The sequence below is a fragment of the Phycodurus eques genome, chromosome 16 (genome assembly GCF_024500275.1).
Source record: "Phycodurus eques isolate BA_2022a chromosome 16, UOR_Pequ_1.1, whole genome shotgun sequence".
Classification (NCBI taxonomy): Eukaryota; Metazoa; Chordata; class Actinopteri; order Syngnathiformes; family Syngnathidae; genus Phycodurus; species Phycodurus eques.
The window spans coordinates 15,217,248-15,237,849 of NC_084540.1; the positions used below are offsets into that span (position 1 = coordinate 15,217,248).

Consider the following 20,602-nt stretch of genomic DNA (forward strand, 5'->3'; position numbering starts at 1 on the left):
CTTTAAGACTTAATTAGCTACGACTTTTGTTATAATATTATACAAAACGAACGTGAAACTGAGTACTGTACAGCGAAAATACAACGAGCTCTCACGCCCTCTACAGGTCCTGTTTTCGGTTTGAAGTTAATGTAGCTACGAGTAAATTAAAACACGGTAGACGACTGGTTAGCACATCTGCCTCACAGTTCTGAGGACCTGGGTTCGAATCCCGGCCACGTTTGTTTCTAAGTACCCTGCGATTGGCTGGCGACCAGTTGAGGGTGTACCCCACCTCTCGCCCGAAGTCAGATGGAATAGGCTCTAGCACGCCCGCGACCCTAGTGAGGATAAACTGTTCGGAAATGAATGAATGAATATTCTCTTGCGTGAAAAAATTAATCCGGAGAACATAGTACTAGTGTACATCTGTGAAGGTTGTAGTTTTATTTTGAAGCATACAACAGGAACCAGTTTGTTTCCATCCTGTGCGATTAAGGGTTTCGTCCTTCAGCTTTGGCAACAGCAGCTGACAATGTTTGATTTATAAATTGAAATATCGGATTGCATTGACGTGAAGTTACCGCTTTCCTGAAACCGTAAACAGCGAAAATAGAACTACTTCTGCGAGGCTTCCATTTTACTTTGAAGCTTATAAGCGGAACCAGTGTATTTCAACCTTTTAGGACCTCCAGCCTCAGCAGCAGGCACCAACCCCACTCCGCCGCATCGGTGGCCGACTTTCCGCGCAGGACAGCGGCTGCACGTCGGACACAGGTAGGGGAGGCGTGGGGTGTTGGGGGGTGCGGACAGCTCCCGTTGCCGCCGCTGCTGGATGGACGAATGGAGCCCGGCTGCGTGCACACAGCAATGGCTATGGGGCTGACGTCGAAGAAGGCGTCCGCCCGGAGTGTCGGCGTGGAAAGAAAGAACCTCATCACAGTGTGCAGGTATGTCACGACATGCATCCAGGATCATGCTTGCCCCCCCCATAATTTTCCGTGATCTGCAGAATAAAGACCACGTTTATTGGATATTAAGAATAGACATCTACCGAGTGTTCAGTGGCAAGTCCTGCGCATAAATATTTGCTTTTACCTCTAAATGACGCCCTGTTTCTTTTGATGTCACCTCTGAATCATGATTGTATTTTATATTATAACTGGACATAATTCTAATATAACAGATGGCAATTCTTGCTCCTAGATCTTAAATAATTGCTTTAATCCTCCCTGAATATCTCTAAATGTTACCCCATTTACTTTAAGATCACCATGAGTCATGCTCATATATTATGAATAGACATGATTTTTCTCAACATAAAGGAAATAAAAGCTCCTCCATCATAGTGATGTCCACTGCTTACATGGGACAAGGGCGTGCAAGGTCTCCTCCCCCTCCATCTTTCCCCTTTGACGTGTCCTATATATCAGCGGTCCCCAACCACCGGTTCGCGGACCGGTACCGAGCCGTGAGGCATTTGTTACCGGGCCGCAGAGTGAATGACCAATTTATATAATTTCTGTTGTATTGCAATTTGCGTGTCCATGTGTTTTATTTTGAAAATTGACCGGATCTTCTCCGCCGCAACAGCTGAGCGTCTTATTTGACACGTCGAGACTGCGCAGAATGCTTCCGTTTCCGGTCCCAGCCGGCTCAAACGCTTCTGTTTCCGGTCCGAGCGGGCTGGCTAACGGCGGTAGAGCTCAAAGAACGAAATCAATTCATAAACTAATTCAGCTCATTGTGTTTACTGAAAAGATTTGTTCTTTTGAACGAAACGTTCGCGAACGAAACAACACTATATCAGGAGTCCCAGTTAAAATACGGGTTTATCGCAACAGTTAACGCTCACGCACCAAGTCCTCTCTGATACAGATACAGTCGTAGGTTGCTGCTCGACACAGGAAGAACTACATTTTCGGAGTTAGAAGTCTACTCTCATTGAGGATCGACGGAACTGCAGTTTGGTCTGGCTGCCTAACAATAACTCAGACCCCCACTCCTGCATCCCACCCACAGTGAACACACCACGAACGGCAAAAGAGGAAGCAGAAGCGAGGCAAGCGTGTGTGTGTGGGTATATCTATGTGCGCACACACCACCGCAGCCGGTCCGTGAGAAAAATGCCGACTCCTAACCGGTCCGCGGTGCATAGAAGCTTGGGGAACACTGCTATATATCATCATCATCATCATGCTCATGAGAGGTCATGGCTGTGTGTTGTGCACGTGTCACGTTATGCGGCCGACCCAAACATAACTTCTCCACCTCCTCCGAGGCACCCGGTGCATTTTAGGAGGCCTGCTTTGCAGCCATGATGTCACATTGTCTGCGTCCATCTCGGGGAGGACTGGCAGGAGCATGTGGACACTGAAAATAAAACCAAAGAATTAAGTCAGGAATTAGGAACAACCAAGTTGTTGTGATAATCTAGTTTACGAAGGTAAACAAACAAACGAGCCAAAGTTAAGAAATGGCAGTTAACTAGGACACAGGTGGGAGAACCTATTGGTATACTGGAAGCTGAATGGCCATGCAGGAGCAGGGTGCGGTCAGAGGTGGGAAGAGTAGTGCTTCTTAAATATCTTGTCTTTGTAGTGTATTCAATTAAATATAGGTTGAAAATGAAAATGGTTGAACACACAGGCCCCAACTATGCAAAGTAAAAGCCATTTATCAACAACACCCAGAAATGCCGCCGGCTTCTCTGGGCCCGAGCTTATCTAAGACGGACTGAAGCAAAGTGGAAAAGTGTTGTGTGGTCCGACGAGTCCACATTTTAAATTGTTTTTGGAAATTGTGGACGCCGTGTCCTCCGGGCCAAAGAGGAAAAGAACCATCCGGACTGTTATGGACGCAAAGTTCAAAAGCCAGCATCTATGATGGTATGGGGCTGTGTAGTGCCAATGGGATGGGTAATTTACACATCTGTGAAGGCACCATAAATGCTGAAAAGTACATACAGGCTTTGGAGAAACATGTGCTGCCATCCAAGTAACGTCTTTTTCATGGACACCCGCTGCTTATTTCAGCAAGACAATGCCAAACCACATTCTTCACGTGTTACAACAGCCTGGCTCCGTAGTAAAAGAGTGCGGGTACTAGACTGGCCTGCCTGCAGTCCAGACCTATCTCCCATTGAAAATGTGTGGCACATTATGAAGCATAAAATACGACAACGGAGACCCCGGACTGTTGAACAGCTGAAGCTGTACATCAAGCAAGAATGGGAAAGAATTCCAACTACAAAGCTTCAACAATTAGTGTCCTCAGTTCCCAAATGTTTATTGAATGTTGTTAAAAGATAAGGTGATGTAACACAGTGGTAAACATGACCCTGTCCCAGCATTTTTGGAACGTGTTGCAGCCATAAAATTCCAAGTTAATGATTCTTTGCTAAAAACAATAAAGTTGATCATTTTTAATATTAAATAGTACTCACCGATACAAAGTACTTGATACTTGCCGATACTTGATAATGCCATTACGTCTTGCAATTGTATTGTAAATGTATTTTATTTTAATCAAATCTTGTCCAAAACCACACATATTTCTTGAACAAGGCATAAGTTCGCTCAAATAGAACACATTTTAGGTTAACAAACTAATGTCATTACTGACATTTTAACACCCAACGGCATGTTTTTCTTAGTCTTGCCACACATTTCTCTTAAATGTCTGTATTTACACGCAGATTTAACATTTGTATTCATTTCATAAAATAATTGGTTGATTCATTCAAATTAAATTATTTATAAATACATTTTCAATTGATAAATAATAATTTTGTTTATAAATAAACTGTTTCATTTGTTTTATATATACATTTTCAAGTTTTTCCCCCTAAATCTAATCTACAAATGACGCAGCCAGTCTGTCCCCTTTAAAATTCAAATGTGGCCCTTGAGTGCAAATCTTTGCCCACTCGTGTTCAAGAAAATTTCAATTTCAACATTGATCTAGCATTCCAGTGTCATAAGTAGTGTTGAAAAAAATACACCCTCCCCAAGTACAACAAAGACACCAAGTCAAAAATAGACACATCATCAAGAGTTTTTATTCCAGTAATCCAACCTTCCTGCTTTATTTTAGCACCACAAATAGTGAAGTACACAAAGTCACAGGGTCCAAAAAGCAAATAAACCTCTTTGGGAGATTAGCAAGCTTACATATAACACGTGGGACTGTTCTAAGATCCGTTAGAGGATTTTGTTATAATATCAATAAACGTAATGATGACAGCACACGAGGACAAGACACACCAACAAAAAGCACATGCATATTTTCGTCGGTATTGTTGACATGCTTTTTTTCTCTTTCCACTTTTTAATGAGCAACAGTCATGAGTCCTGCTGTCTCTTTGCCCATGTGGGTCATGGAGTTGATTCAAGTAGGGTTCCTGGGATGGGCGGTGGTGGGGGGTGGAGGTCCCACATCAGCTGGTCGGAGTGGGGACGCGCCCTACTTGCTGCCGTACTTGTTAAACTGATGTTAGTTATTACGTTAATGCATGGGGGATTCCCAAACTGTGGTGCCTGGCAGATAAGTGTAATGACAGTGTGGTCTGATACACAATAGGAGCATTTTATTTACTTTTATTGGGCGGGCTTCTTTGATCTACCCACAAGTTTTGGCAGTTTTTTTTTTTTTTTTTTTAAATTTGAAATACTTATTTTGTGTTGATAGAAGATTTGGGTTTACCTCCCCCAAGGAGGTTATGTTTTTGTCAACGACGCTCTTTGTTAGCTACAGAGGTTATGCAAAAAATACTAAACAGACCAAAATGTCATACTCTAAACCCGTAAACTGAATCCCATAACTGCAACCCCATACCCTAAACCTGACCCCCTAACCCAGGGGTGTCAGACTCATTTTCATCACGGGCCACATTGGAGTTAGCCTTTCCCTAAGAGGGCTGTTATGACCGTGAAAATTATATGAATGTATAGTCACCTCATCATATCATTACATATACACAATTGCCCCACATTACATTATTATATATATTTTTACCAACGAATTTAGTTTTTAATCATAAGTCGTAAAATAGTGACAACCAAATATATTGTGCAATTTATGTTAAGGAATTTGGTGGGGGAAAAAATGCTTGTAAAATCTATAAAAGTGAAGGAAAATATCAATTTTCATTCAGGGTTTCTGCCAAAACAAAAAAGAACACATTCATTTAGCTTAAACTGTGAAGTCGACACGTTTGATTTGCTTTCGTGGGCCATAAAAAAATTATGTGGTAGGCTGGATCTGGCCCCTGAGCCTTGAGTTTGACACCACTGCCCTTACCCTTACCCCAAACCCTAAATTCCCAATTTAAAACCTAATCCCCATCATTTTGAACGTTTTGATCTGTGAACATCCTTAATGGAATTAGGATTGTTTCGCCTATAGCATTGGTCTACTGAGTGCCCTTATTGTTTAGTCAAAGACTTATTTCACCTGTTTGTGTGGAAGTGAGGGGCAAAACAGCCCAAACCCTGAAGCGCGACGTCGTCATCGGTGGCGTCAAAAGCCACGCTGAAGATGTTGTGTGATGAATGTTGGAAAAAAACAGGAAGCACTGAGTGCGAGGGAAGATGATGGAAAAAATGATGCACACTGTCACTGGGCTCCGCTGCTGTTGCCGCTGGCAACGGGTCGAGGGATGTTTTTGCAACTTTTAAAAAGACATTTTGGACGCATTGTTTACGGTGTTGGCGGCGAGGGACTCTGTGAACCTAGGAAACAAATGACAGCAGTGAGACCAAAGAGGGGACGGCAAAGGGCAAAATTTGGCGACCAGACAGTGAAATATAGAAAAATGTCATAAAATACAACACAACTGACATTTTCTGAAAAATAACAGATTCACAGCATGGTTTTTCTTTGTCGGTTCCCAACAACTGTTCCTCAAGATTAACAGCCCCTACGTATTGGAGGTGAAACCACTGTGAAATCCTGAATACAGCGAACCAGGGACTAGGACCCACCCCAAATAGTGCCGAATAGCAAAAACCAGTGATCAATTTGACAACCCCCCCCCCAAAATGTTTACAATTGCCTATATTAATTGTACAAATCCTAAATATACCTCAAAATAAGATCCCAAAACACTTTAATATTGTTTCAAGCTTGTCTTCCCACATTACCATTAAACGTAAATGGCTTATTGATGATTTTATTTTGAAGAAGAAAGAAAAAGCACTGTAAGTGCATGGTACTTTGCTACGAGCCAGCGCTTTGACGGCACCTTGTTGCATCTTAGCATGTTGCAGAAAGAGCACATACATACGCTGAGAGTTGATAGTGAATTTGAGAATGATGATCTTCAAATAGGTTTTGCTGTATTTGGTGCCTGGGATTCACAGCATGATTCATCTTCACTGTTTTCTTAGTAAACCAGTTTTTCTCAGTAAACCTTTTCACATCTTCCGTTCTGACTTTCAGAGGTAATTTAACGAATGAATTCAATTGGAACATCTCTGGAGTAGTTGTGGCCTGATTTTTCCCTACCTCCAGTGTCTAACACTAGAAACTTCTACATATTCTTCATTTGTCTCACCGCCATGCTAGGGTATACCACCAACATCTTTCATGTCCACTTTCAGAAGTAATATAATATTTAATTTGAAATCTGCATGTCTGCAGTAGTCATAGCCCAATTTCTCCCCTCTCCAGTGTATGTTTTAAAGATACTCAGAGGCTTCTATCGGTTCGTCATACTCCTTCATCCCAAAAATGTCCAATATTTCTCCAGTCCACCTCGCCTGTTTGTTCTTTCTGCACGTTCACAGACAACCAAACACTTGCCAAGACTCGCGGTAATATGGGAGAAAGGGGATGGGAGGCACACTCAACCAGAGTTACACTTTCGATTTTGGCTTTGACCCAGATTTCTTGAATTATTCATCAGCCATTAATTCTGTGGGACGTCTCGTCAGACCATCCACCTGGCGGTGGGCCCTGCTTCATCATCGTCTGTTGCTAATGCGACTGAAAAATAGAGAAGTAGAAAGAGAAAGAAAGAGGAGATCAAAAGTTTGTACAAGGGAGTGTGGAAAGATTGAAAAGATTGGTTTTGGTTTGTATCAAAACACTCCTGTACACAGGAAGTACGGCGGAACCTTTTACCGCCCTCAAAGGTTTGATTGATTTGGGCCCCCTTACAGTATATCTGTCTATCATCAGGTCTTAAGGCTAAACTCAGTAAGGACGCTGTAATAATGAATTTGCTCAATGAGCGACCAGCAGTGGTTTGCGCCACCTGATTGAGACCACTTAGAACGCCAACTGACCAACTGTGCCAAACAGTACCTCATTGTACCTGATTTTGACCATGGAACCGCGTCAGCACCACGTACAACCGGAACAAGTAGGGGTGTAACGATATGGTATAGAGATGTACTGACTTCCCACACGGAACATATTAACCTCGAGCCACACAGCTACTCTGCAAACAAACTCAGTGCAGCTCAGCCTCTGGCTAGTGAAAGAAGAGGAAGAAAATATTAGATACATATATTGATGTTTTTATTTAGATGTCATTCAATCTGTTCAGCAAAGCGTGATGGAGAAATGGTTAGCATGTCTGGCTTACAGTTTTGAGGTTCTGGATTCGAATGTGTGCTCCAGCCTTACTGTGTGGAGTTGGCAGATTCTCCTCATGAATACTGTGTGGAGTTGGCATATTCTCCTCATGCTTGCGTGGGTTTTACTCTTGAATACTCCAGCTTCCTCACAAATTCCAAAAACATGCATGATATGTTCATTAAAGAGTCTAAATTATCCATGGGTGTGTATGTGTGTGTTTGAATGTTTATTTTTCTATATGTTCCCTGTGATTGGCTGACAACCATTTAAGGGTGTACCCCGCCTCTCACCCAAAGTCAGTTGGGATAGGCTCCAGCTATCCATAAGCCGCATAGAACATTGATGGGTGAATAAATCTGTTCCTGTTCACACAAAAGATAAAACAGTTTTACATGGTTTTCACTTACTGTACCCAATGTGGACTGAATCGTGAAATTAAAACCAAAGTACATACCAAACCATGATTTACCGTTGCACCCCTATTGACAAGGCCAGTTACTGTAGAGCAATGGAAAAGGGGGTTGGAGTACCTAATAAGAGCTCAGTTCAGTGAGCTTCAAATGATTTTTCTTTCTTATTTTGCCACCAAAAGAAGGCGCCACCTCAACAGGAAAAGAAGAATTCTACCAGGGTCCCAGAACAGATTGCGTTTGACCTCAGAGGTTCCGGTGTACAGTAGAAGGGTGAGGCGGGAGAACAAGAGGGCATTTAAAGCGAGCCGTGAGTGGGCTGGGCGCTGGTCCAAGCAGAGTGAGAGTGGGTTGTGTATGTTGGGGGGGGGGGGGGGGGGGGACACAAAAGAAGCTTGTCAGAAGGACAAGCTGTTGTTTTTCTGTGTCGAATGGTACCAAGAGCATTGTGCTAGTCTACAGCAGCAGGTTCCATTTGGACTCTAAGGAAGGTTAAATCTGGTCAACGAAGTCACTTACATCTTTAGACCCCACCCCTATATTAAGGCTAATCAAAATGACATACATTTTGTTCAGTACAGAGGACTATCCTAAATTGGGTCCAAGGACTATCAGGGGTGCCTCCTGGATGGGGTTTCACACGGTGTAACAGAACATATTATCTGAGCCATCGTGTACTGTCGTCCTGCAAAGTTCTTGGTTTCTGGATACCGACAGGAACACTTCTTAGCTCTTTAAATCACTTTTCTTGGTTCTGGTTTCTGTATATTGACGGGAACCAGGCTTAGCTCTCTAAACTACCTTTCTTGGTTCTGTTTTGGATACTGACAGAAACCATGCTTGGCTCTCTAAACCAATGATTCCCACCCAGGGTGTCATGGCACACTAGTGTATATATCTTATAGCTATATCTTTATCTATGCCAGCGACATGACAGGCAGAACAATTAAATGCTCTTCCATTAGATGGCAGATGGTACTATAAACCTGTATCTCCACCTGTTGCCATTTATACAACAGAATAAGTCATGGGTTCCTGTGAATATATCAGCTTCGTGTTCAATTCAATAGGCCCAGATTTCACGCTGTAAATAGTAAAATAAAATTGGGAGTAAATTGAGACAAGTGCACAAACTATCGGTATTCTTTCTCTTTGTGAAATATTTTTGGGTTGCTGTGCCGTGTAATTTTTCGAATGTAAAATAGGAGCCTTGGCTTGGTTGGGAAACACTGGTCTAAACCACCTTTTTGGGTTGCGGTCTGGATACTGACAGGAACCATGCTAGGCTCTCTAATCCAATTTCCTTCACGAGAAATAAGACACCACTGACCTGTTTGACTGATCCGATGTGGCCCAGAAAACAGTCAAAGCCCCAAAAGTGGATTTAATCCAGTGTTTGTTGCCGGTTGGAGGAGGCCCGGTGCAGATGTTTGTGGTGTTTTGCTTCTGTCCTACCAGGCTGGGACGAGGTTCCTCTTCCCTGCCTAGAGCGTTTTGCGTTTGGGGAAGATGGCTTTCCGAAAGGAGGTGGTGGTGGTTCCCCGGCTGAAGGAGGCGCCACCCAAGGAGATCTTGGTCTTGCCGCTGGTGATGGTGGAGGAGCCCAGCGAGGTTGTGCTCTTGCCCCGGGAGATGGAGGAGTTGCCCATGGCCAGCTTGCTCTTTCCCCGCTTGATGCTGGTGTTCCCCAGCGTCAGGGCTGTCTTGCCCTCGGTGAAGCTGGTGTTGCCCATTGAGGCCAAGCCCGTCGTCGTCTGGACCCAGAATTGGAGGTGGCGGTTGGGTCTCACTCCACGTTGAGCATGGCACGCTCATGCAGCATGAACGCCCGCTCTGCAAGCCCTCAGATGCAACAGTAACACCAGCGATGATCTGGAGCCCACCAGAATACCGAGAGATCCCCGACTGTCATAAAGCCTTCGTTGAGCTGCTGGACGTGGGCTTGGGAAGGCCGCATACCACCCGGGAGTTGCTCTGAATGGACAGAGGCTGCCCGTAGGTTGGCCGCTGCGTATTGAGAGGGCGAGGGGTTGGGGGTGCGACTTAGGACAGTTGTGCAATTGTCCTGTGGACTCGACGACAGCAGGAACATTGTTGACACTGGCGGTGGGGGTACAATCTCGCAGTGACATCACTTCGTTCTGCACCACTGTTCAAAGTGTAAATGTTTGAAATAACTCAAAAACACCTCGAAATGTGTTTCCGTGCAGTTCATTGAAATGGATTTTATTATCCATTTGCAAGTCATTACATATTTGTAGGTGTCACGAAACCAAGACAAGCAGAATTAAGACACGTTATAAGCACTGTGGTGGTTCAAAACCTAAAATCAACAATAGACACATAACTGTACATTAACGTGCACTCGTCTTTTCACACACCCCTCCCTCCCACCGTTGAACATCTCATTGAATAAAACCAATTCTTGCAACTTGCTGATACACCATCATATCTTGCCTCACACTCAAACCGACGCTGACTGACCTGAGGCAACAGACCAGACCGACATATCCGTGTTTTTTCTTTGTTTTTTGGTGAGTACATACTGGATTCAGACAGACAAATCCACATTTTTCTTTGTTACGTGCTGGATTCACGGCCGATAATTCCAGTAGACGTGGCTGTGGGTCTTGTCGCCCCTGCTTAGTGTGGTCCTGACCACAGATGCACACTTGGTCCCGTGGGTGAAGGTCAGCGTGGTGATGGAGCTGGTGGTCTCACCTCGTGTGACCGAGGTCTTGCCCACAGCCACTCCACTCTTGCCCAGTGTTAGTGTACTTCTGCTCCAGGAGACGGAGGATTGACCCCAGGAGATGGCGTACTTAGTGCTCAGTAGGGAAACTTTGCCTTTGCTGAAGGAAGTCCTACTGGATGAAAAGGTGGTCTTCCACTCAGTTTCAGAGTCTACTTTGGACTTCTTCTTCGTGGAGCTGGCTCCCAGGGTCTGCTCCATCTAGGTGTTCCTGCGTTTGGGCATGAGCGCTTTGCGGAAGGAGGTGGTGGTGGTCCCTCGGCTGAAGCTGGCCCGTCCTAGAGCCACGGTGGTCTTCTGTCTCTGGATTGTGGAGTCACCCATGGAGGTGGTGGTCACTCCGCGGAAGATGGAGGAGTTCCCCATGGCGACGGTGGTCTTCCCCCTGGCAATGGATGTGCTTCCCACAGCCAGGGCGGTCTTGCCCTCGGTGATGCTGGTGTTGCCCATTGCCCCGGAAGCGGGTGGCTGGCAACTCCTAGCAATCGTGCGGCATGGCCGTCGACCTTTTTTGCGATGCTTCCGATCTGGAGCTAAACTAAAACTGCAGCAGCCCTAAATAGCTGCAATCAGCTGAGGGGGAGGGAAGGATTTGATCCCCCCCCCCCCCCGATACGGGGGACACAAAAGGACCTGGAAGCTCAGTGTGTGCACAAAGGCTGCAAGGACAGGGGGTTAATTGTATTGTTGTCATGATAACACTGAAGGGGTGCTTTGTGCGGCACACAAGACAATTGGGGTGACCTCAGGGACAAGATGGCGTCCCCCCCCCACCAACAAAAAAAAAGCCGCCCCCACCGCCTCATTGGTGTGTTCACAACGTCACATACAGTAGTACATTTGTCCACCGGGTACAGTACCCAGCTAAAGAAGACTCTTCTGTTTATGTTTAGGTTCTCGGTCAAGACGCTCCTGGAAAAGTACACGGCCGAGCCCATCGACGACTCGGCCGAGGAGTTTGTCAACTTTGCTGCCATCTTGGAGCACATCCTCAGTCACCGCTTTAAAGGTAACAAACAACCCCCCTGGAGAAGGATGCTCAACAGGTTTTGATGTTCCTGCTCCTGTAGTCAAGTTTTGTCCAACCAGCATTGGTGGGAAGTCATTAAGTACAAATACTTCTTTAAACAGTACAAATATTTAGTTTCTGTACTTGAGTAGATTTTTAAGGTATTTGTACTTTACTCAAATTTACTTTTTAACGAAAACTTTTTATTTTTACGCCCTACATTTGAAAACAGATATCTGTACTTTCTACTCCTTATTTTGTCCGAATAGGCTCGTTATTTTTTTCAACCTCAGCAGATGACGACATGACGTAAAAAAGACAGACAAAAACAAAAATAAAAGGGACAGCTGCGACATGGAGGAATGTGAACCAGTTAAAACGGTGATGGCAACAGATTCGAAGAAGCAAGATATTCCCCATGGATGGCCGCATTTAGATTTGTTTGATTTTGTTGGCTCCCAAAGGATTAGTGGTGAATGGGTTGCCTTGTGCCAGCCTAAAAACCACAAGTGCCTAATCTGTAAAAAACACATACATGTACTACAAGTTAACTGCATTGTTTCAGTTGTTTACGTTAGCTAATTTAGCTTTTTCTTCTTACTCAGTTCACAAGGTTAGCAAAGCTACACGTTGTTTGGAAAAGTTGACCCAACGTGTAACTTTTATTTGTGCTGTTTCAAAATGGGTATTGTATATACTTGACAGTAAACATACATTTTTACTTTTACCTTTCTACTTCAGTATATTTTAAAGTCTGTACTGTTTTTTTTTTTTTTTTTTTAGTTTTGCTAAAGTACAGGTCCATGTATGTCTACTTTTACCAGAGTCTTTTACAATACTACTTTTGCCATCTCTGCCAACCAGGCCCGGCCAGCTGGTTCAGCTCCGATGGACAGCGCAGTTTCTGGGAGTACATCCGGCTGGCCTGTGGCAAGGTGCAAAACAACTGCATTGCCAGCATCGAGAACATCGAGAACATCAGCACGTCTCGAGCCAAGGCAAGGAGCGTGCGTGTGTGCACGCGTGTGTGTGTGTGATACCGTGTCTGATACTTTGTTTCTTTCAGGGCCGAGCATGGATTCGAGTGGCGCTGATGGAGAAACGTCTGTCAGAATACGTGTCCGCTGCCCTGAGGGACACCAGAACGACCAGGTAAGGCTCATTCTACATTCCAGTAGGCTAGGAAATCAGAACTGTCACAGGTCAAGTTTTCACTTGTACTCGTTACAAATCATTTGAATTAAGACCAAATGGGGCCGTAACCCACCAGATCTTGATGAATATGCAGATCTAGGAATTTATTCATTACGTTTGGTCGTTACAGTTCACTTTTATTGGGGCCTTTGGGTCAATGACCCACCAGATACAGTTAAAGGTGTACATCAAGGAATTTATTTTCATGTTTAGTCATTACAGTCCACTTGTGTTGGGGCCGAGTGCCGCAGTGACCCACCAGATCCAGATACAAGACTTTTTTTTACATGAAGTCGTTGCAGTCCACTAACATTAAGACCGAGTGGGGCAGTGGCCCACCAGATCCAGATGAAGGTTCAAGTTGAATAATTTATTCTTACAGTATTTGTAGTCGTTAGAGTTCACTTGTATTGGGACTGAGTCGAGCAGTGACGCACCAAATCTAGGAATGCATTCGTTTAGTTTTACTGTTACAGTCCATTTGCGTTTGAGCCAGTTGGGGCAGTGACCCACAATCTATTGCCCTGAGGGACACCAGAATGATCAGGTAAGGCTAAGTCTGAGGAGCTTGGAAAATTGTAACTATCCTGGTTCCAACCCCAAAACGTAAAGGAAAAACACAACTGTTGACTACACAAAAGCTTGCATTTGCTTGATTTATCATTCAACGATCAATCTAATCACTATCTTCAGGAAGAGCCACCATTTTGCTCGTTCAAAGATGGTAACAGTTTTTTTTTGGTTGACAGGAGGTTCTACGATGACGGCGCTATCATGCTGAGAGAGGAGGCTACGGTGCTGACTGGCATGCTCATCGGACTGAGCGCCATTGACTTTAGGTAAGTTTTAGTTACAACATTTGGTACAAACTACTTAAATGATTGTGAACCTTACATAAACACAACAAACGACAACCTCATTCGATGAGATATCGGCATTATGGATGTGTTAAATGGCATTTCCCATGTCACATTTACAGTGTTATCAAATATGCACAATCTGGATCAGATCCAGACAGAACTTCATTTAACATGACATCTAAAAAATAAAAATAAAAAATCCTTCCAAAATGTAATAGAACAATTATATTTTGTCATTAAACTAATCCATAACTTCCTTGGCAGAGAATGAATGTAAGTAAACATGCAAAAAAAAAAAAAAAAAAAAAATGTAATTCCAAAATGTTATTAAATATTGTCCATGTAAGGTGGAACAGTAGGGACAGGTTAGCACATGTGCCTCACAGTTCTCAGGACTGGAGTTCAAATCCAAGCCCCGCCTTTGAGGAGTTTGCATGTTCTCCCCGTGCCTGCGTGGGTTTTCTCCGGGTACTCTGGTTTCATCCCACATCCCAAAAACATGCATGGTAGGCTAATTGAAGACTCTAAATTGCCTTTAGGTGTGAATGTGAGTGTGAATGGTTGTTTGTTTATATGTGCCCTGCGATTGGCTTATTGCCAGTTCAGGGTGTACCCTGCCTTTAGTCCGTAGATAGCTGGGATAGGCTCCAGCACACCCGCGACCTTAGTGAGGATAAGCGGTACAGAAAATGGATGGATATTGTCCACGTAGTTTCTGCTTGAAGGGGCCTAGTGGATTAGTGACCCAGCAGATCCCGATATAGTTGTGGATGAAATAATTTATCAATTTTGGCGGTTCCAGTCGACTTGCATTGGCACCGAATGGCACAATGACCCACCGGATCCAGATGAAGTTGTGGATAGTATATTTTTTAATGTTTGGTCACAACCTAGCCAGAGAATACATTTACAGAAAAAAATGAAGTAATACACAAGCAAATTACATATCGTCCATATAGTTTCTGCCTGAAGGGGGAAACACTGGACGGCAAGTCGCCGGCGGTGATCGACTACACTCCCTACCTGAAGTTCACTCAGAGGTAAGCTTTTTTCCATGAGCTTAGCATTAGCATGTGTCGCAAACGCTTGCTGCTCCTCCGCAGCTACGACTGCCTGAGCGACGACGAGGATCGGCGCAGCGTAGACAGCAGCAACAGCGAGGAGAGCGTCCCTGAGCATCCATACATCCCACTGGTCACCGATGAGGAGAGCTGGAGTAACAAATTCCGCAAGATGGAGCAGCGATTCAAGATCGTATACGCCCAAAAGGTTAAACAAAAAACAGAACAACATGATACAGTAATCTAAGCTAATAAGATGTTTTGCAGTAGACAGTGAAAACCTGCGAGTAATTGACGCATCCCACAATATGTTTCACCTGTATCAGTAGTTTAAACTGTAAATATACTGCGTCCCAAAACATTTGTGTCATTTCAAATTAATCTTACTTACATTACCCTGAAAATTAAATTACTTACAGATATTTGATTAAACTGAAGCATTTATTGTTCCTTCTGAACAAAACAAAACAATTTTAAAAATCAATTTCTGAATATGACTTTAAATTGGTGTCATTTATCCTGAAATATTAGTTTATTTAACATTTTAAGTATTTTATTCCTTCCTTGCCATCTTGCACCATCACTGGGAAGCCGTCTGGTGTATGAATTACTGCCCGCAGTGGATTACCTGTGGCATGCATGGATTTCATAGTACAGTGTGCTTATTCGCCGTTTGCGCTTCATAAATTCTCCAGGTCACGCTTTTTTCTGTGGAACATATCCCCAGTCATTTGATAAAAACCTATTTGTCCAATTCTTTGCTCTTTCTGTAATTCCCTAAGATGCTGCAAGATGGTGCCAAAGCCCTGGTTAATATGAAAGCAGTAATTGTGTGTGAATTAAGTATTGTTGAAGTGATACGTCTATCTCGACGAAGTGACTAAAATCTTTGTATGTCAGGAAGGAGCTAAGTGTAGCATGTGCCATTAGTGGAAGTTACAGAGCGTCTTCGCTGCATGTGCATGGACGTACAGTTGGGTGGGAGGGTGTGGTGGGAGGGCGTGGTGCATAAATTATTCATGTTTTTTTGCTATTCGCAGCAGGGCTTGGACTGTATACCCCAGGAGTTTACTGGTTATATCTGGCTTTTCAAAAAAAATAACACAAAACTCAAGAATCACATATATTACAATCAGTTTTCTAACTGGTGTGTGTTTAGGGCTACCTGGAGGAGCTGGTACGCCTTCGCGAGTCACAGTTGAAGAACGTGGAGACGGAGAACAAACGTCTGAGGGCCAAAGTGGACGAGCTGACCTCGCAGAGTCAGCGCGAGAAGAAGGAGCTGGAGGCTGTCGTGCTGGAGCTGCAGGCTCAGCTGTGAGACAGCACCCCCTACCTTTGACCTTGGGTTTGGATTAGCGGAATTACACACAAAAATGACATATTTGATAGTTTAGAGGGTGATTGTATTTTGGTACAGATTTGGATAAAGCTGTAAATCAGGGAATTTATTTTTCATGTTTGGTTGTACAGATGTCCGCCTATTCACACGAACTGCATTGACTTTATGTAATCACTTCGTGCGTATGGTTCAGTTCGCGTCTGGTGTGAACGCATCATAAGTGCAGGGCTTGACATTAGCACCCCCCAACCCTCCCAATGCGGGTGGATTTCAGTGGTAACACCGCTACTCACATGACCCAATTTGTCAGGTCTTGTTTTGATCAGGAAAAAAAATTATCTTTCCCCCTCCCGTTGATGACTCTATTTCAATTGCTAGCAAATTCTGTCAGTACCTAACCCCTATTATCCAACAGTAACATTTTGGCTGGTGAAAATGCTGAGTGGCTAGTAACTCTGGGAAACCAGTAGCCACAGTGACTGTTGAGCAAAAAGGTTACTTTTATTTTCACTTTTAGTCCGCCTGCATTTGGGCCAAGTGGGGCAGTGTCCCACCAGATCCAGGGTAAGATGCAGATGGAAAATGTATTTTACGTTTAGTCATTACAGTCTGCTTGACCAAGTCAAGCTCTAGCTAGAGGTGTGCGTCGAGGAATAAAAAAATGTTCACGTTTGTTCGTTAAAGTCCACTTGCATTCGAGCCGAGCAATCAACCAGGAATGCATTTAGTTTCAGTTACTGTCCACTTGTATTAGGGCAAATCCCACCCATCAATCCCGTCAATCCAGATAAAGTTGCAGTTTTGGTGGGTACAGTCCACTAGCTTTGGGGCCTGTTGGTGCAGAGACCCACTGGATCCACAAAAAGCAGATTGAATAATTTATTTTCAATTTTGTGTGTTGCATTGAGTAGTCCACTTGTGTTAGGGCCGAGTGGAGTAGTGACGAAGCCAATCGCTATCATACGGTACTGATATGACAGAGACTGGTTTAGAAGAAATGCATGATTATTATTGTCTTGTCTCTCCTTAAGCTCGTCCCTTATGCCCTGTGACTCCTCCCACCTGGGAAAAAACCATTCCATCCCGCTCATCAACCGGTGGGCCACCATCACCGACCGCCGGGGAGACGTCAAACTCTTCCGCAGGTAATCACGATCGTAGCATTCCGGAATACAGTGAACCGCTACTATTCCTGGAAGGTAGGGATCGAGCCTTACCGCAAATAGCAAAAATCCTTGAGTCATGAACGCATTTCTAAAAGGGGGTTGTAATTGCGTACAGATGCCACAAGATGCCAGCAGAGCACTTAAAAGAGGGGTTTGCAATTTTAAAACTGCTAGCAAGATTTGAATGTAGCCTCACTTCACTGATCTCTCCCCTCCTTGAGTCTCTGACCAAAGCCACGGCCGTCACTAACGTGCACAAGTGTAATTTTCAAATTCACTGAGAACACACATCCAGCGTCAACTCAAGAGCAGCGGCAACAATACTAAGCTAGCATTAGCACTATAAAGAAACTGAGTTTAGCCACAGCTGCTACATTGGTAGCATGACTTGTTTGCAATGGAGTCTACTATAACACAAAATGTTATTGTTTTGAAGTTTTCTTTTTCAGAATGTAAAAATCAATTAAAAATTGAAAAGAGACGATAAACTTAGTTGTTGAGCAGAATGTTGCTAATTCCGCATCCTTTCTGTAGCCTCTCAACTGTATGAGGTCCCTTCGCTCTACTTTGATTTTGCTAGTCTTATGCTCAGTTGTCGGCATCTATTTTCCGGAGGTGAATATTCCGCCATAGTTTTAGCAAAGCGGCAAATGATTGAAACCTTGTCAGTCACACCTTCACACATTCGCGAATTAGCGAATTTGTGAGGGCCTAACTGCGAATATGGAGGGTTTTACTGTATTCTCTGAAGACACAATTGAATTGTATATTTGTGGTTCCGACAGGAGGAGTTTTCATAGTTTGGAGCAACTTTCTGCAGAGATCAGCCTCAGCTCGGACTCTCAAAGGCCCGATGAGAGGCAGAACGGAGACACTGCCTGGACCTCAACAAGTAAGTATGATTGACATAATAAAATGAGTAATACTACAATACTAACCGCTACATTAGGTTGATTCGTCAATCCCAGCCGACTTGCAAACCACATAATGCAGTTCACTCCAGTCCAGTGGGTGCCAGTTTTGCGCATTAGAAAGTGGATTGCCAACTACCGCTCCTTCTCCTGTCCATCCATTTTCCATACGGCTTATCCTCACTAGGGTCACGGGTGTGGTGGAGCCTATCCCAGCTCACGGCGGGGGAGAGGCGAGTTACACCCTGAACTGGTGGCCAGCTAATCGCAGGTCACATTTAAGCAAACAATCATTCACACCTACAGACAATTTAGTGTCGTCAATTTACCGACCGTGCATGTTTTTGGGATGTGTGAGGAAACCGAGTACTTGGAGAAAACCCACGCAGGCACGGAGGGAACCTGCAAACTCCACACAATCGAGGCCGGATTTGAATGCGGGTCCTCAGAACTGTGAGGCAGATGTGCTAACCAGTCGGTCACCGGGCCGACCCTCTTTCTGCTGTGCCCGCCTATATACAGTCCGACAGACACGAATGAAGTCACCACTAATCTCAGTGACTCTGTAAACGCAATGATATTAATCGATTTTTGGATAAAGGACAAATTATTGTTATATTGTCAGTCTACGTGCGTTGCGCCAACGCTTGTGTTCAAATCAATCATTAGCTTGTCTATTACATTTTCCATTCAGGGTTAGCATTAACCTAGCAAAGCCAAAGTTGTTTGGTTGTTTTAAACAGACAACCTGTAATTCTCTTTGTCGTATGTTTAGTTTGCCAAACTGCTGCTTATTGTGAAGTGAGTTGGATTGTGTTTGCTGCCACCATACAGCGCCCGTATCTCAAATTGCACTCGCAAGTCAAAGCAAAACATCAGTCGAAATATGGCTCCTATCTAAAAAAAAAAAAAAAAATAACCTTATGAGTCAGCTCACTCGTATCTCGAGGCACCAATGTACTTTAGGAAGGTCCAGGAAGCTTTGGGGGTGGAGTCTGCAGCCCTGAACATACTACTTGTACGAAGAACTAAAAGTTCCTGGAACTAACTTTACGCAATTACTAACTACTCGAAATAGGAACTTTTTGAAGACCTCCTGTGTGTTTGGACCGCAAGAACTAATGTCTAAATTAGTTGCGGGGTAATTTATCTGGGCCAAAAGAAAGACCCTGTTATGGAGTGGCTGTGGTACTTTCAAGACATTTTGGGGTGGGTTCTGCAGCTCTAAGATGTCTGACTGGAGCTAAAAGGTTCCTGGAACTTCATGTGGAAATGAATCTCTGAGCAACCTTGGACCCTCTATGACTCTGCGCTTGCATTGTTTTAGGAAAGGACAACACACCGTCCATGTTGGGTCTGTGCGGCTCTCTGGTGTCGCTGCCGAGCTCCAAGTCACTGACCAGCCTGAAGTCCAGCGAGTGTCTGGTCAACATCAGCGCCGAGCCCAGCCCCACGCTTTCCCCCAGCTAAGGATCCCAACAGCCCACCCTTCTTTGCCTTCCCACTTACTCCCTCCCACCCGGACCAACCGCCAACGTCTCCGTGAATGTACAGCAGGAATTCTGGTCATTATTGTCCTCTCTCTCTTGCTCTCTTTCTCTCTCTCTTTCTCTCTCTCCCTCTCTCTCTCTCCCTCTCTGTCTCCCTCTCTGTCTCCCTCTGCCTCCCTCTCTCTCTCTCTCTCTCTCTCTCTGCCCCCCTCTCTCTATCTTTCGCACAGCCATTTTGTTGTCTTTCTGACATCACAACAACACAATCCAGATGTCAATACTGTACAACCAAAACAAACACGCAGCTTTGGATGTGCTATTTCAGCCTATTCCCTTCTTTGTATGCTTCAAATCTGAGATTATTATTATTACTATTGTTTGTGTTGCAATAAACTGCCTTTTACACGATGTTACGTGCATTTATTAAGTACATGACTTATGCTTAGGAGGGAATCAGCAAGTAGATGGCACAAGCGGGATTTGGCTCTATCTGGTGGCCGTGAGTAAAAACCCTCCTCATAGGCCACTTCATTAGGTACACTAATACAAATGAAGATTATTACATTGTATTTCAGCTCACCCTCAATCCTAACTTTCTGGAGGCAACACTATTTAAAGTTGCAATTTTGTTTAATTTAACACAATCGGAATGTGTGTGAATTTGGTGAAATACATTGTTGTTGTTTTTTAGTTTATATTTTTTTTAATTATTTTTTTTGCACAGCAGCAGAGGCGAAGATATATTGAAAGTAATTCTGTAGTCCAAGTCTTAGTATATAGATGTATCCATCCATGCATCCATCCATCCATTTTCTGTACCACTCTTAGCCTGTTCAGGTTCTCG

General features: G+C 44.0%; 2 protein-coding genes across 2 annotated transcripts; one reads left to right on the forward strand and one right to left on the reverse strand.

The window, feature by feature from the left end:
* The first annotated feature begins 250 nt into the window (after nucleotides 1-250).
* rundc3aa (RUN domain containing 3Aa) lies at nucleotides 251-20,166 on the forward strand. The gene is made up of 11 exons (XM_061700211.1): nucleotides 251-929; nucleotides 11,619-11,734; nucleotides 12,599-12,732; nucleotides 12,801-12,886; nucleotides 13,678-13,767; nucleotides 14,748-14,828; nucleotides 14,892-15,057; nucleotides 16,009-16,166; nucleotides 17,223-17,336; nucleotides 18,143-18,249; nucleotides 19,596-20,166. The coding sequence occupies exons 1-11, from the start codon at nucleotides 823-825 to the stop codon at nucleotides 19,736-19,738; spliced, it is 1,302 nt and encodes a 433-aa protein (XP_061556195.1). The 5' UTR covers nucleotides 251-822; the 3' UTR covers nucleotides 19,739-20,166.
* On the reverse strand, nucleotides 10,914-11,175 carry zwi (zwilling). The gene has a single exon (XM_061701472.1). The coding sequence runs from the start codon at nucleotides 11,173-11,175 to the stop codon at nucleotides 10,927-10,929; it is 249 nt and encodes an 82-aa protein (XP_061557456.1). The 3' UTR covers nucleotides 10,914-10,926.
* Nucleotides 20,167-20,602: the final 436 nt, after the last annotated feature.